This window comes from Lepidothrix coronata, unplaced genomic scaffold (genome assembly GCF_001604755.1).
Source record: "Lepidothrix coronata isolate B3197 unplaced genomic scaffold, Lepidothrix_coronata-1.0 Scaffold25, whole genome shotgun sequence".
Classification (NCBI taxonomy): Eukaryota; Metazoa; Chordata; class Aves; order Passeriformes; family Pipridae; genus Lepidothrix; species Lepidothrix coronata.
The window spans coordinates 5,965,630-5,979,991 of NW_016690205.1; the positions used below are offsets into that span (position 1 = coordinate 5,965,630).

Genomic DNA, 14,362 nt, shown 5'->3' on the forward strand with positions numbered 1-14,362 from the left:
CTCAGGGATGTCGTGGCTCTCCAGATTTGGTGTGAATATTTAGCTCAGGTGAAGCTGATAAAGCTGAGGAGTCACTGGTTTGTGTAAAGCCTTGCTTGGGTTTGGGTTAGGAAGTGGGAACCTGAGGAAGTTTGCAACATGCCATGGACAGGGAGTGTAAAGGGCTGGTTCTGAGCATCCAACTCCTTGTTTCCACCAGCTCTAAAATTAAATCTCCTCTTGCAAGTGCTTAGTAAACTGCTATTAAGGCAACTGTGCAAAAAAATGGGTCAGAATATCAGTTACCACTCGAGTAAAACACCCACTGACTTCCAGAGGGTTTAACCTACAGAAATACTGCTGGATGAGGTCCAGGGAGAGTTCCTTGCTTCTAAGGATAGAATTTGGCCCCACAACCCCCTCAAGAGTCTGAAGGGAACCGCATTTAAAACTGTGTTAAACTGCGGAGCAGGAACAGCTCCCGTTAATTGGGTTTTAGCAGAGCTTACGCTCAGTGTGAGCCAGCCTGAAAGTTATTAAAATATATTATTATATATAAAAATATTAAAAGAAAGCATTTTGTTCCATTTTTTTCACTTAAATGATATAGATATACAGCATGTTTGTACATGATAGTTGTGTTTCTGTTTTATTATATTACATATTGCAGACATACGTGCATAGGCAATACATGTGAGTGTTTAAAAGTATTCCCCTAGCCCCCATTTATGGGGAACAGGAAAGGGAACACAAGAACCTCAGGGAGAGCACAAGGTAACACCTGAGTTTGACTGGTTTCATGGTTTGACTGGTGTTTCAGACTGGTTTGAGTTGGAGGGACCTTAAGGACCATCCATTCCAACCCCCTGCCATGAGCAGCGACACCTTCCACTAGACCAGGTCGCTCCAAGCCCCATCCAGCCTGGCCTTGGACACTTCCAGAGATGAGAAGTGCCTCATAACAAGAGCAAAATGTTTTAATACCACTTGTTGGTTCAGTCTAGTGTACGGTAGCAGGTTAGTTGACAGGTTTAATATGGTTTTAATGACCTGCTTAATAACAAAAAGAAGGCTCAAAATTGCTAAAAATCAGCTCTCTTGCTTGTATTCACTGTTTACACTGCTGTCAGTTAAAGTTCTTAAATTCGAATAGGAATCTGTTCTTCCAAGGCCCAGGAGCCAAACTGAGGTTTCTAGATTAGGTGGAAGCTGCTGCTGCAGTGGGAACTGCCATTTTGTCAGCAGAGTGCTGTATTTTTGAACTGTTCTGCTTGATTTATTTTTTTTTTAACTAATAGTAATAACAGTGAAAACCAGTAAGTGAAAAAACAAACAGAAAAGTTGTCTGTGCAGTACCCCAGGCAGGCTGTGAAAAAGCTGGCGAGAAAGGGGGAGTGTTTATAACTGTCTTTGCCTTTGCAAAACTCTTGGGGAAAAACAAACAAATAAAAACAGGAAAAAAAAACAAACAAAAAACCAACACAACAAACAAAAACTAACATTCCCAGCAATCAGCATTGAGGGGAAGGGAAAAACTGGTCTGTCTTTAATTCTTCTTGATCAAAGGGATTTAAAAGGATGGAAAATCAGGCTGTGTGTCTTTTGAACCTTTCTTGCCCCAAGAACTGTGTGAGGAGGTGCAGAGGGGCAGGAAGGGACTGACACTGGTCCCACTGCTCTTCCCCACATCCATCCTTCATCCCTGGGGCTGAGCCCCTCACTAACACTTAACATAAATGCTTGTTAGATATTGGATATGAGCACATTATCTTGTGGAAGGTGCCCGTGTCAGGGGGTTGGAGCTGGGTGGTCTTTAAGGTCCCTTCCAACCCAAATCAGTCTGTAATTCTGTGTTTATTAGTTAGAAGTGTATGATTTTAGTTCTTTGGACTAATTACCACCTTTAATTAAACTGCCAAAAGTTACAGTAAAGCTAGTGTTCAAGTAAACTTGATTTTTACTCTGTCATCCCTGTGGATTTAGCATGTTTATATGGAGAATTAAGGTGTAGTGGGCTCTTTACATGGAGAATTAAGGTGTGAGGGATCTCTGAGCACCTGGGCACTATCAGCAGGTTCATGATAAGTCCTTCTTTTGGGGCTTATAACTGGTCTGTAAATACTCTTCCCTGTGAGGGTTATGAGGCCCTGGCACAGGTTGCCCAGAGAAGCTGTGGCTGCCCCATCCCTGGGAGTGTCCAAGGCCAGGTTGGACAGGGCTTGGAGCAACCTGGGCTAGTGGGAGGTGTCCCTGCTGATGGCAGGGGGTTGGAACTGGATGGGCTTTAAGGCCATTGACAACCCAAACCATTCTGTGCTTCAGTAAAACCCTCCCAACTACTTTTGGAGGCCATGGACACACAGTTGGAGGTGGGAACAGGTTCTCAGTGCTGAGGAGACCTGGAAATCCAATGCAGTCACAGGTCTCTCTCTTCCCCATCCTTCAGGCCAGCGGGAATTGGAGGAGTGTGCATTTTCACGTCAAATCTCACGAATTATTGATCACTGTGATGGTAAATAGCATCTAATAACTCTGGTTGCTCTCTGATGGCCGTAACACATGTTCCTTGGTAAGGCTTGCTCACCTGGTCACCTGGAGGGGATATTTTTGGACTGCCATGTGCAGAGGAAGGAGAAAACCCTCTGATACTCACATTCCTATGATGTGGTTCAGTCCAGCCATGAATTTGCTGGCATCTGTCTCCAGGACAGTGGGGGCATCCTGGGCTCGTGGATGTACCAAGTGTTCTCATGTAATGAGAGAATCTGTGTGTGTTAATTTTTAAGTGCAGATTTTACAGCACTTTATAACGATATTTAACAGCATAAAACGTTGGCACGTGGTGAAAACTGGTGAAAGTTCAGCCATCTCATTTGGGCAGATTGTGCTCACAGGCTCTCACACTTGCAGACAGTTTAATAACAGTATTTGGCACTGTCTCTTCGAGCTGCTTAAACTAATTAATGCATTTGCTCCCCGCAGGATGAAATGGGGTTTTCAGATACATTTCCAAAATGATGTGCATGATTGCTAAATATTTCATTCTTTTGAACTCTAAACTTCACCAGTGTTTTATGGGGGAGCAGAGGTGGGATAAATTCTCCCATGAAAAATGTACAGTGGCTCTGGCAAGAGGAAAATCTGTGCCCCTGCGTGTCAGAGGAGGATAATCTCTGTCGCTCTGTCAGTGTGTTAGAAGGTACTCTGGAATTTGGGCACCACTTGGCACGTTGGTGCTGCTGCTGGGGGGGCTCTGTAGCTACCCCATCCTCCCGCACTCTGCTCCACTTCTCCTGATTCCAACAGATTCCAGAAAGTTTCAGGCCCATCACGTTCCAACCTGCCAAAAATGAGGGCAAAAGGGGGATTTTTTTGGACTCGGTGTGTCATTTAAAAGATGACATCAGGCAGTAACTCCCCGAGACCCCTGAGCAGGGTTAACGCTCATCTCACTGACTTAAAAAGGTTAAAAAAAATAAGAAGGACCATTTGATTTGAAAGAAACCTTTCTGAAGGAATCACAGTAAACAAAATCTGTTTGCCTAAGGAAACCCTCGTAGCAATCAGCCAGTAACACAACTGCTTGTGCTAATGAACCCAAAGCTGTTAATGTGGTTTCTTCAGTTAAATTGATTCATGAATTTTGAAGAGAACATTATCTAATGAATTTTCTTTGAATAGAAAGCAATTAAAAGGACAAATCAGTCTGATTAACCCCAAAGTCACCCTACTGCCACAAATGGTGTACAGTTTGAAATTATATCATAAAAAACTAGAGCAGATTTGCTATCTCTTTGCCCTCTACTAATCCATGTAAATTAATGAACAACAAAGTTAATTTCTTTGATGACCCTTTTCTCATATCACCTGGATTATGCTGATGTTTAATTTGCTTAATGTTATAATAAAGACTAAACAGATTTTTTCAATGAAGTGATTATCATTCCCTTCAGTTAAGAAGTGATTTTTATTATTTAACACACACATAACACCGTATGGGTTTCCTTTAAGAACAAAGTCACAATTCTCTACCTTCCTATGTAACGTCATCAATGTGTTTTTTGACAACTAAAACAAGAAAATGTCTTTAATGAGTTTGTTTCTTTGCCAGAGCGGGAGGCTGAGACTCTCAGCTGGGGGAAAAGGTCTCCTCACCTTTTTTTCCTCTTTTCTCCTTCTTTTCTAGTGACCAGCTCGCTCCTTTCATAAGTTACTCACTAGTTAGGTCTTCAAAGCTTTTCCAAGAACAAGAGGTGTTCAGCCCAACTAAAAATCAAACCTGGCTATCCCTTTCCCTTCTATTAAATAATCCTGGCTTGGGTAAAACCCTGAGATGCCGAAGAAAGCAGCTCCTAATGCATTTGCTTATTCATTATTCCAGCAATTGGAACACTTAGAAGCAATTTGCTGGTGAATTAAAATTAAAATAATGGCAGATACATTATATATTTTTTTCCCCCTGTATCATTAAGGATGTGCTGTAGATTCAAGGTCACAGCTAGTCCTTACATTTGGCAATGTCTGCAGTGCTGAGCTGTAGCTTGGGGGTCTGGACTATAAAATGCAGTCAGCCAGGATAATACAGAGTCCACTGGCTCTAGGGCGTCTTCCTGGGCGACTCCAGTCCCAGCTGAAGTTTGAAATTAGCTGGAGATGCAAGGCTTTTGTTGAATAGGTAGAGCCAGCTATTTCTTCTCTTTTAATTTGACTCTATGCTAATTTATACTCTGCCAATTTAATGGGAAAAACCACATTGTATGAGTTAACAGGATAATTGTACTTGAAGCAAATTAAAAATATAGGAAAATCAAAGCCTTAAATCCTTTTTTTATAGTGATCGGTTACTCTGAGCGCTCTCTCTAATAATCATGTATTTAAATGTAGTCATATAAGGCACAATAACAGGACAGAGCATCGGGGCTGTTTAAATTTAAATTAGAAAACTGCTATTGAGACTCACATTTCGTTGGGGTTTTCAGCTGTTTCACCCTAATTTTTCCAGCCGTGCAATCAAACAGCTCCTGCTCCCTTGTTCTTTGCAGATTCCTTCACCAGACAAGTTCTGTGGACCCTGTTGAATGATGTGAAGTTTGGAGAGGCTGTTTCCTACAAAGAGTTGGCAGATCTGGCCGGGAACAGCCGAGCAGCCAGAGCGGTGGGGACAGCCATGAGGAGGAACCCGGTGAGTTCACAGCAACTTCCAGCTAAAGTTGTTGGAATATGGTGGATTTAGAGCGCTAAGTGTCATTAGATTAAATTTATCTGCTATGAAAACTGGTCTACGATGAGTAATAAGGTCAGTAAGTGTTTTTAATCAGCGATAATGCACAACCCAGTTTAGTGTGATTTATTCCCCACCATTTATGGTGTTAGGTTGGAAAGAGAAACACTTCTTTCATTCACCAGCCTCTACACAGGTTGTTGTTCTCAAACTTTCTTATATATTTTTAGGTCAGGGAAGTCTTTTATCCCCCACATGGACCTCATTTGGCAGGTTATGAGCAGTTTTGGTTGTGTTAACAGCAGTCCGTCTGCTCTGGCATGAGCATGGTTCTGAAAACAAGGCCAGGCTGGATGGGGCTTGGAGCAACCTGATCTAGTGGAAGGTGTCCCTGCCCACGTCAGGGAGTGGAATGAGATGATCTTTAAGGTTCCTTCCAACCCAAATCTGGGATTCCATAGGTGATTTGCCTGAATTTAAACCAGCTGGAGGAAGTAGCACTCTAGGTCAGGCCTGTGGATTTTGGAAAAACATTTTGTTAAAACCCTTGGTCTCTGTCTGCTTCCCAGTAATTGTCTTTCCCTTTTATTTTTCTGGGCTTAGCTTTTCAGGTGTATTTGTGCACCTCAGTCACACTGGTCAGTGTCAGTGAAGTTGATGTGTTGTGTCAGTGTCTTTGAGTGTGTCTGGGTTCACATTAGCCCCATCCTGAACTGGAGGGTCTGGGGGCTCAGATAGATGTGTCTGGGTTCACATTAGCCCCATCCTGAACTGGAGGGTCTGGGGGCTCAGATAGATGTGTCTGGGTTCACATTAGCCCCATCCTGAACTGGAGGGTCTGGGGGCTCAGATAGATGTATCTGAGTTCACAAGGAACAATTCAATTATCTAAACCCACAGCAGTTCACAGAATCACAGAATCACAGAACAGTCTGGATTGGAACAGACCTTAAAGCCCATCTCATTCCAACCCCTGCCATGGTCAGGGACACCTTCCACTGGAAGTGGATTAATGAGTTATTTATTGTGCTTATCATTTAGTCCTTTAATCACAGGAAGCATCTCAAGGTACTGATGTATTAAGATTTGCTATTTTGCATAAATTGTGCAGCAATCATTAATAAAATCATTCACTTTTACCTAATATTTGGGGTACAGTTCACTTGTGGCAGCTTGTGGCACCAGCACTGCAGCCCAGGTGGCATGTTCAGTTTAATGAACTGTTTTGTTGGACTCAGAGCTCAATATCTCATCTGATAAACACACTGCAAGTGTTTGTCCATGGGCCAGGTCTGTGGGTATCCTGCAGGTCCACACAGGTAACACACAGCCATGGGAACTCACGCAACACTTCGTGGCTTTAAGCTCCCAAGCTCCATAAAGAAGCCCACGCTGGTATTTTAGGCATCCATCAGATTTCCCTATGAACCAGTTCATATAAGCAACATAAAGCTGCGTTTCGTCAATACACAGTATTGTACTTGACAATACAAACTATTTTAATATGATGGAATGCTTTCCAATATAATCTGGTGTACATTAAGATAAGGCAATCCAATGCAAACCTACAGGAAACAGTTCTCAAAGAATAACAATCCAGTGTTGTGCAAAAGGAGATGTAATTGCTGTCGCCTAGAAATGTACCCAGCTTTGCCCTCAGGCTGCAGTGGAGCAGCAGCATCCAAAGTAGCAGTAACAGCAGGTTGTGGTGTGAAAATTCCTGCTTTTTCCCCTGTGAGGAAGGATGAAAATAGTTCTGAAAATATACAGCAAAGCTACTGCAATTTTTTTAAATGGGGTCCTGGTTATTATTGCCATTTCCCAGCCCATACTATGGCTGCAGTGATTTCTGTCCCCAGCAGAAGGTTTTTAAACGTGGTATAGATAATAATGTATAGCTTTAGGGGAAAAGAGCTGTGTTAATATAATGACACCCCAATATTTCATCATAGAAGGCTGGTGATTAAAAAATAATAATAAATCAGTGCTGTAATGAGAGCTCTGCCCATCACAAAACACATTTTTATCACTACACATCTCCTGGAGTTAATCTGAAATTCCATCCATATTCCATGTGCAAACACACACATGGTCCTTTTGCACTGCAGTGTGAGCATCTGTTCATTGTTCCTCGTATTTCCCAAGGAAATCTTTCCATGGTCCTTCACCTCTGAGTCATAATGTGCAGGTTGACTGTGTAATACACAGGTTGATTTTATGAAGGAGGTGACATGTAAAAATAATATGTGGCACTGCAGAACCCCCTCACCTTCGTTATTTCTGTGTATAAAGCCATCAACTCGTGTGAAAACAGATTTCTAACCCAATTTGCAACTCCACTCCATACAAACCTTATTAAAGAAAATGCTGAGAGGATGCATATAAAACCAACACGGGAGGTCAAAGGTGTGTGAGCAGCCCCTGCTCCTCTACAACCACCTGAGGTCTAAACCTGCAGCCCAAACACCAGACCCTCCCTGGAAGCGTCCAAGGCAAGATTGGATGGAGCTTGGAGCAATCTAGTGCTAGTGGTAGATTGATTCTGTGATAAACCTGATTTGACAAGGATGGTAGTAACAGCAAAAATAACCCCGAGCTGGCATCGTGTTGTCCCTCAGACATATTGATAAAATCACAAATCTCAGTTTCTCCACCAAATACCTTTCTCTTCTACAAATCCAAGAGTTGGTCTTTGTTTTTGGTAGTGTGCATCCCACATGGTTTCCTGTGGTAGTTGGGTTGATTCACACAGTTCATGTGATGACCTTCAGCTTCATGAGAAGGTGGAACAGGTGCCAGCAGCAGCTGAGGGTGGTGAAGTCTTCGCCTCGGTTTATGCCAGGGACGTGGTGGGTAGGGCTCACCTTTTGCAAGAGAAACTTCACAGAGTTTACTGCAGTTCACATTGATTGCAAGGTCTGTGGTCCTCAAAGGGAACCCATAAAGTTCAATTAAATATCTCATTAGACTGGCAGAGGAGGATCAAAAAGAAATCACAGGGGCTCATGGGAAGTGGGGAATGTTGGGCTGATTAGTCCAAGGCCATCTTAAATGACTGTTCTGTGCCTTAAATAAGACGTCTTCAGCGGTCTGTTAACAGCAGGCAGAGCTGCCTACGTTGGGTTTGAATGCTCTCTAATTGTGTCATTGCTTAGGCTCAACCCCAGCTAAGGGCACAACCTGATGCTGCTATCGATCTATCCTAAATCAAGGATATAATATCAATCTGTCCTAAGTCAAGGATGTTATCCAACCAAAATGTTTTGAACACCAGAGATTGGTAGGAGCATCTATAAGAAGATTATGAAGTTTGGGTCTGACATGTTGCAGACACATAGAACTAGTTGTATGGTCATAGAATCACAGAATATCCTGAGTTGGAGGAACCCACAAGGACCATCCAGTCCAACCCCTGTTCCTGTACGGGACACCCCAACAATCCCACCCTGTCCCTGAGAGTGTTGTCCAAACACTCCTTGAGCTCTGACAGCCTTGGGGCTGTGACCACTGCCCTGGGGAGCCTGTTCAGTGCCCAACCACCCTCTGGGGGAAGAACCTTTCCCTAATATCTTTCATTCCTGATATCTTTCATTCCTAGTATCTTTGGTTCCTTTGGTGGCTGGTGATAACCTGGGACCCATGTTGGGTCACGTCACAGGATTTTCTTTTGGGAAAGAGCAGGAAAAAAAGCAGGGGTTTGGAACTAGATGGTCTTTAAGGTCCCTTCCAACACAAACCAGTCTGGGATTCCATGACTTGAGCAAACCACGGGATTCTTTTTTGCTGAGTGTGGCTCTTGCTGTGGTGTGACAACGTGGTGTGACTCCTGGGGATGGTCCTGTGCAGGGCTAAAAGTTGGACTCCATGATCCTTGTGGGTCCCTTCCAACGCAGCATATTCTGTGATTCTGTGATATCCCATCTGTTTCCATTGTGGCCTGGCTGATCCAGGTTTGACAAGCTGGGAAGTTTCAGGAGGTCTCCATCCCATCAGCCATGTGATGGGATGGTTCCCTTGCCTCAAAACAACTAGAAACAGTCAGAACAACTAGAGCCCCACTCTGCTCCGTCCTCACACAGAATTTGCTAAATGCAGTTCAGAGCCAATCGATTCCATGTGCAGGGAGAGTTTTTTTCCCTGCCTTTTTCCTAAACAAACGCATTATCCAGGAGTTAGTTTATTCACAGATTGCCACGAGCGTTAATGACCGCCCCAGCCTTGTTCTGCCACTCACCCAGATGGCTGTTGATAAAGATTTAGCATCATGTTCCAAGTGTCAGGGCTGTCAGTAGTGCTGAACCATTTGACCAGAAGAAAAAACGCACAGGGAGCTATTGATTACAGCTTCTCAGTGTCACTTGTTCACCAGGATTTAGGTATTGATGAGGCTGCGAGTGAAAACAAGCTCTTTCCCTTGTGGGCCTCTACCCAGAAGAACAAAAGCAAAGTTGGAGAAAATATTCAGCTGGTGCCCGAATCAGAGGGACTCCGGCATCGATCCGAGGGCTCCTTCATGTTAGTTTTTGTTGGAGACAAATCTATGGGTTTGGAAGTTTTATAGCGTTCGAGGGAGGGTCTGTGTGCGTGATGGATTCGTGGATTAGATGAATTAGATTTCACAGCATGGAGATTTTAGCAGAGCTCTAATATTATGAGCTGCTTGGTTATTGATAAAAATTACATTAAATGTAGCTGAGGCATTAAAGCTCCAGACTAGGGTAGTTCTCCCTCTAAAATGTCCTTAGGGCCCTAATAAATTTTGGCAGGTTTAATTATTTTAGTGGTCTGAACGTTGTCACCACAATTAAGCCAAACTGAAGCAATATTCAATATTTTTAAATTACAGCCTTTGTACCACTTTTACATCCAAAGCTCTGGAGGGTGACAGATGGGTGTTTGTGTGTGTTGGGACAATCTAGTGTGGAATTCCTTATGTTGGGCATGGAAAAAGCTGCATTTATTTCATACCTCCTCTCCTTGCTTGGTGGTGAGTGGCTTAACCCCATATCCCTGTGTAGTGAATGGGTCCTGCACCCACCCAGGAATCATCCAATACCCCACCTGGCTCACACCGGCTGAAAATAAAGTCCTTTTTCTTCTCCACCAAGATTTATAGCCTTACCATCAAAATCTGCTGCTTTAGTGTGTGTATTTTTAAAGAATTGCAAATTAACCTTGGAGATGTTTTACAGTGTGTTATTATGGCTTCGTCACCCAAGCCAAGCTGGCTGAAGTAACTGAGGGGAGTGTAAAGACAGAGAAATCCCAAACTAGAAAAAAAACTTGCACAATAAATCCTAATTTCTTTAAAGAAGCCATAAACCAAGTGTGGGATGGCATGGCATGGAGTAAAGCTTTTATTGGTAATTGCTGGAGTTATCATGGATGCATAATTCACTTGTGGCATTGCACCTCCAAATAAAGCAGATATTAGAAGCATTTCTTTATTTAAACCTTGATTAACAATAAGCACCTGTGTGTATTCCCATTTAATGTGGGCTGAGACTGAGATTTTAAATTTCAGGCGTTGAAATTACTTAGCAAAACTGAAAGAACACCCCAAAAAAAAACCCAATTTATGGTATGTATAGTTTTTCAGCTGCCAGGGTTTGTGTGTCCCAGCTTGAACTGTGCTGAAATAATGATTAAATGGGATTAAAATAAGTCAGGGTAAAGTGTGTAATTTGTGTGAAATAAATTACACTTTTTTGACATAAAATATCCAAATTTTTGAAAACTGCCCTTCTGAGTGAGTTATTGTTGTCACAGCCACATCATTGCAATCCCATTGCTATGCAGTTACCAAAACACACCCGGCATGATTAGAGATGATGTATTGCATTTTTTATGGTGTGTACTTCAGCTATGATAATCACCTGTAATAAAAAATAAAAAAAAAAAAGCATGTTTATGTACTTCTCTGCATTATCAGTCCATTATGTAACTTCTGGCATTGATTTTGCAGAATCTGTGACATTTGGCTATAAATGATAACAGAGTAGAAGACAGGAGGGAAAAAAAAGTTCTTGAAATTGGTTAAGTCGGAATGAAACCTCTCCTGTTGGAGGTTTTAAAAATTCACAACCTATTTTGGATTGACTTGCTGTTAAATAATAAATAGTGCCTTGGTCTCGCAGAGAATTTCTCCATGGCGCACGTGGAGGTGCTTCAGCGAGAGAAGGATCTGCCGGGGAAGTGGAGCACAGGGACCACTTCTCAGTGGTCTGTTTTTTCCCAGAAATATGTCCTCTCCTAATGCTGGGATGATCATAGAATTTCAGACTGGTTTGGGTTGGAAGAGACCTTGAGGCTCATCCAGTTCCACCCCCTGGGCAGGGACACCTTCCACTATCCCAGGTTGCTCCAAGCCCCATCCAACCTGCCCTTGGACACTTCCAGCGATGAGGCAGCCACAGCTTCTCTGGGCAACCTGTGCCAGGGCCTCCCCACCTCATAGGGTAGAATTTCTTCTCAATATCCAATCTAAATCGACCCTCCTTCAGCTTAAGGCCGTGGTGATGGTGATGAACAGTTTGTCCTATACCTGCTTGTTCTCCCCGTGTACATCTTGGGGATATGAGGCTTCGTCCCCCCCCGAGCCCTGAGGGCTTGGCTGTGGAGGGGGCTGGCATGGGGCAAGAGAACCTGATGCTGCAGGGAATTTTTTATATATGGGATTTAATATCTCAGGTTTACCCTTTGAAAGACTTTACATCATTTTTATGGATTAACATTCCTGTCCATGCTTATTTTTGCCTAAGAACTGGAGAGGTCTCCGGAGGCAGTGATCAGCTCTGTTTGTGCTCCCCTGGGAGCACGGCCCCAAGGTTGTGGCTGCTCTGTCCCCCTTGGGCATGGCCAGGACCCCACCAGTTTGTCACTCAGTGCTACCCAGCTCCTGGCTCAGTGCTGGATTTATAGACTGACTCATGGAACCACAGGATCATTCCATTTGGAAAAGACCTCCAAGGTCATCGAGTCCAACCTGTGGCCAATCCCCACCAGGGCACTGAGTGCCTTGTCCCAGTGTTGTGAGTACCTCCCCCTTTACTCCTCCCCTGATTTCTGTGTGTTTTGCAGATCGCCCTCATAATCCCGTGCCACAGGGTGATCCGCAGCGGCGGGAAGATCGGCAACTATGGAGGGGGACGCCTCGTGAAGGAGTGGCTTTTGTCACACGAGAAGCTCCAGAAGGAGAAGTTGGCATATTGATGCGGCTCCAGCTGCTAACCAGCCAAGACACACAACCACGGATCCTTGGCTTATAACAAGCTCTCAGAGCACCCAGCAGAATTCAGAAAAATGGTAAATATTTGAGTGACATATAAATATAATGCAACATCCAAAGTGAAATGTGTGGTGGCACCACTATATTAAAAAAGCGGGCTGCGTCCTAGGGGAGGCAGCTCGGCTGCCCTTTCTTGTTTTTACATTTTACAGCAGAATGACTACAGCGATCCAGGCCTGTTGTGCACGGATTTTGTTCCCATCTCCAGTCCTGTTTTGTTCTATTTTTAATGTCCATTAAAGCAGGGATAAGGGAGTGGGAGGGACGTGGCAAATGTGAGGTTCAGGCTTCCCCCTAAGGAAGCGTCTGCCTTGTGGAGGGCCCTGCCAGCTCCTGCCCAGCTCCCCCTCCCCACTTTGGGGCATAAAATGGTGTTTTACCTAAACAGGAGTTAACAGAGCACAGTGAGGTCTATTCAAAAGCAGGCAGCTATTGAATTCCTTGTTCCTGGATTTTCTTTTCAAACTGGGAGATGGGAATAATCTTTTTTTTTTTTTTTTGCATAAAGCAGCAGAAGAGATGCTACTGAAAAATCGTATATTTTGGATAAGCAGCTCGATTAGTCCAATAAGGCAAAATATTAAAAAGCTCATCATAGTTGCATCATTAGCAGCAGCACATTCCTTTAGAGTTTGATGTTTTCCTTTATACTTCCACATTTCTCTGTTATCCGAAGCTTTATTTCCTGCCTCTCCATAGGAAGGATTCAAGAGACATTAAAGCTAAATTTTGAGGTGGTTTTAGCAGAGTTCTCTGTGAGTAGAAGCCACCAGAAGCTGAAATTTCCAGTATGGGAGTCGTAAATTGTAACATGGAAATACTGATTTTTTTATGTGTTTTATCATATTTTCATGGATGTCTCTTTAGAAAGGCCATTGCTACCCCCAAAAAATTATTGTGTCGTGATGTGTTAGTTAATCCAGGATTATTGATACCTTGGAATTACTTCAATAAAAAAACTGCTTTGCATGTGCAAGTGTCTTTGGGTCTGTTTATAAATAAAACACAGGGTGTGATATATGGGGAAAATAAACTATACCCCACTGTACAATATAAAGCTGTATTTTTATCAAGGGTTTCTCGTGGCGATATAAACCACGGAAGCAAAGCTCAAGTGGTTTGTACGTGTCACCAGAACCCCGAGATAAAAATATGGCCTTATAATATGTACAGTTTGGGTGTATTTTATTATTTTTTTATATCTCTAATACATGCTGCCACCAAAAGCAGGCGGCAGCAAATGTCAACTTTAACCTTTCCCACGTATGCATCCCTTGATTTTTTTTTCAGGTATTGGTGCTTTTTCAAGGATGTGACACTGTTTTTTTGGGGATGGGGGCAGTGAGCACTGGGTTTGGGGCAGGTAACACCTTTTCCCACGGAAACGCCCAACTTTGGGAGTAAAAGCATGTTCCAGGTCAGAGATTTGGGGGGTGGAGGCAGCAGGGTGGAGCAGGGACAGGCAGGGATGGAAAGGGCAGGGACAGGCAGGGCTGGGGCGGGTGGGGATGGACAGTGCAGGGCTGGAGAGCAGGAACAGGCAGAGATGGACAGACAGGGATGGACAGTAACAGGCAGGGATGGACAGGGCAAGGACAGGGACAGGCAGGAATAGACAGGGATAGGGGTAGGTACAGGCTCAGTGAAGGGTTGGACAGGGATGAACAGGAGTGGATATGGATGGACACGACAGGGACTAGCAAGGATGGGCAGGGATGGACAGGGACAGTCAGGGATGGAGAGGGATAGGGGCAGTCAGGGATGGACAGAGACAGTCAGGAATGAACAGTCTGGGATGGACGGTGCTGTTCCCGCGCTGACCGACAGAGGGCCCTCCGGCGCAGGGCTGGGGCGCGGCGGCTCCCGGGTCCCCC

The 14,362-nt window shown here is 43.8% G+C and overlaps 1 protein-coding gene across 1 annotated transcript in view; it reads left to right on the forward strand.

The window, feature by feature from the left end:
- Positions 1-13,464, forward strand: part of MGMT (O-6-methylguanine-DNA methyltransferase) — a 140,302-nt gene extending 126,838 nt beyond the window's left edge. The window contains exons 6-7 of the mRNA XM_017809131.1: positions 5,022-5,161; positions 12,281-13,464. Of these exons, the coding sequence (XP_017664620.1) occupies positions 5,022-5,161; positions 12,281-12,412 (272 nt within the window). The 3' untranslated portion in view covers positions 12,413-13,464. The remainder of the gene's footprint in view (positions 1-5,021; positions 5,162-12,280) is intronic.
- The last annotated feature ends 898 nt before the right edge of the window (positions 13,465-14,362 follow it).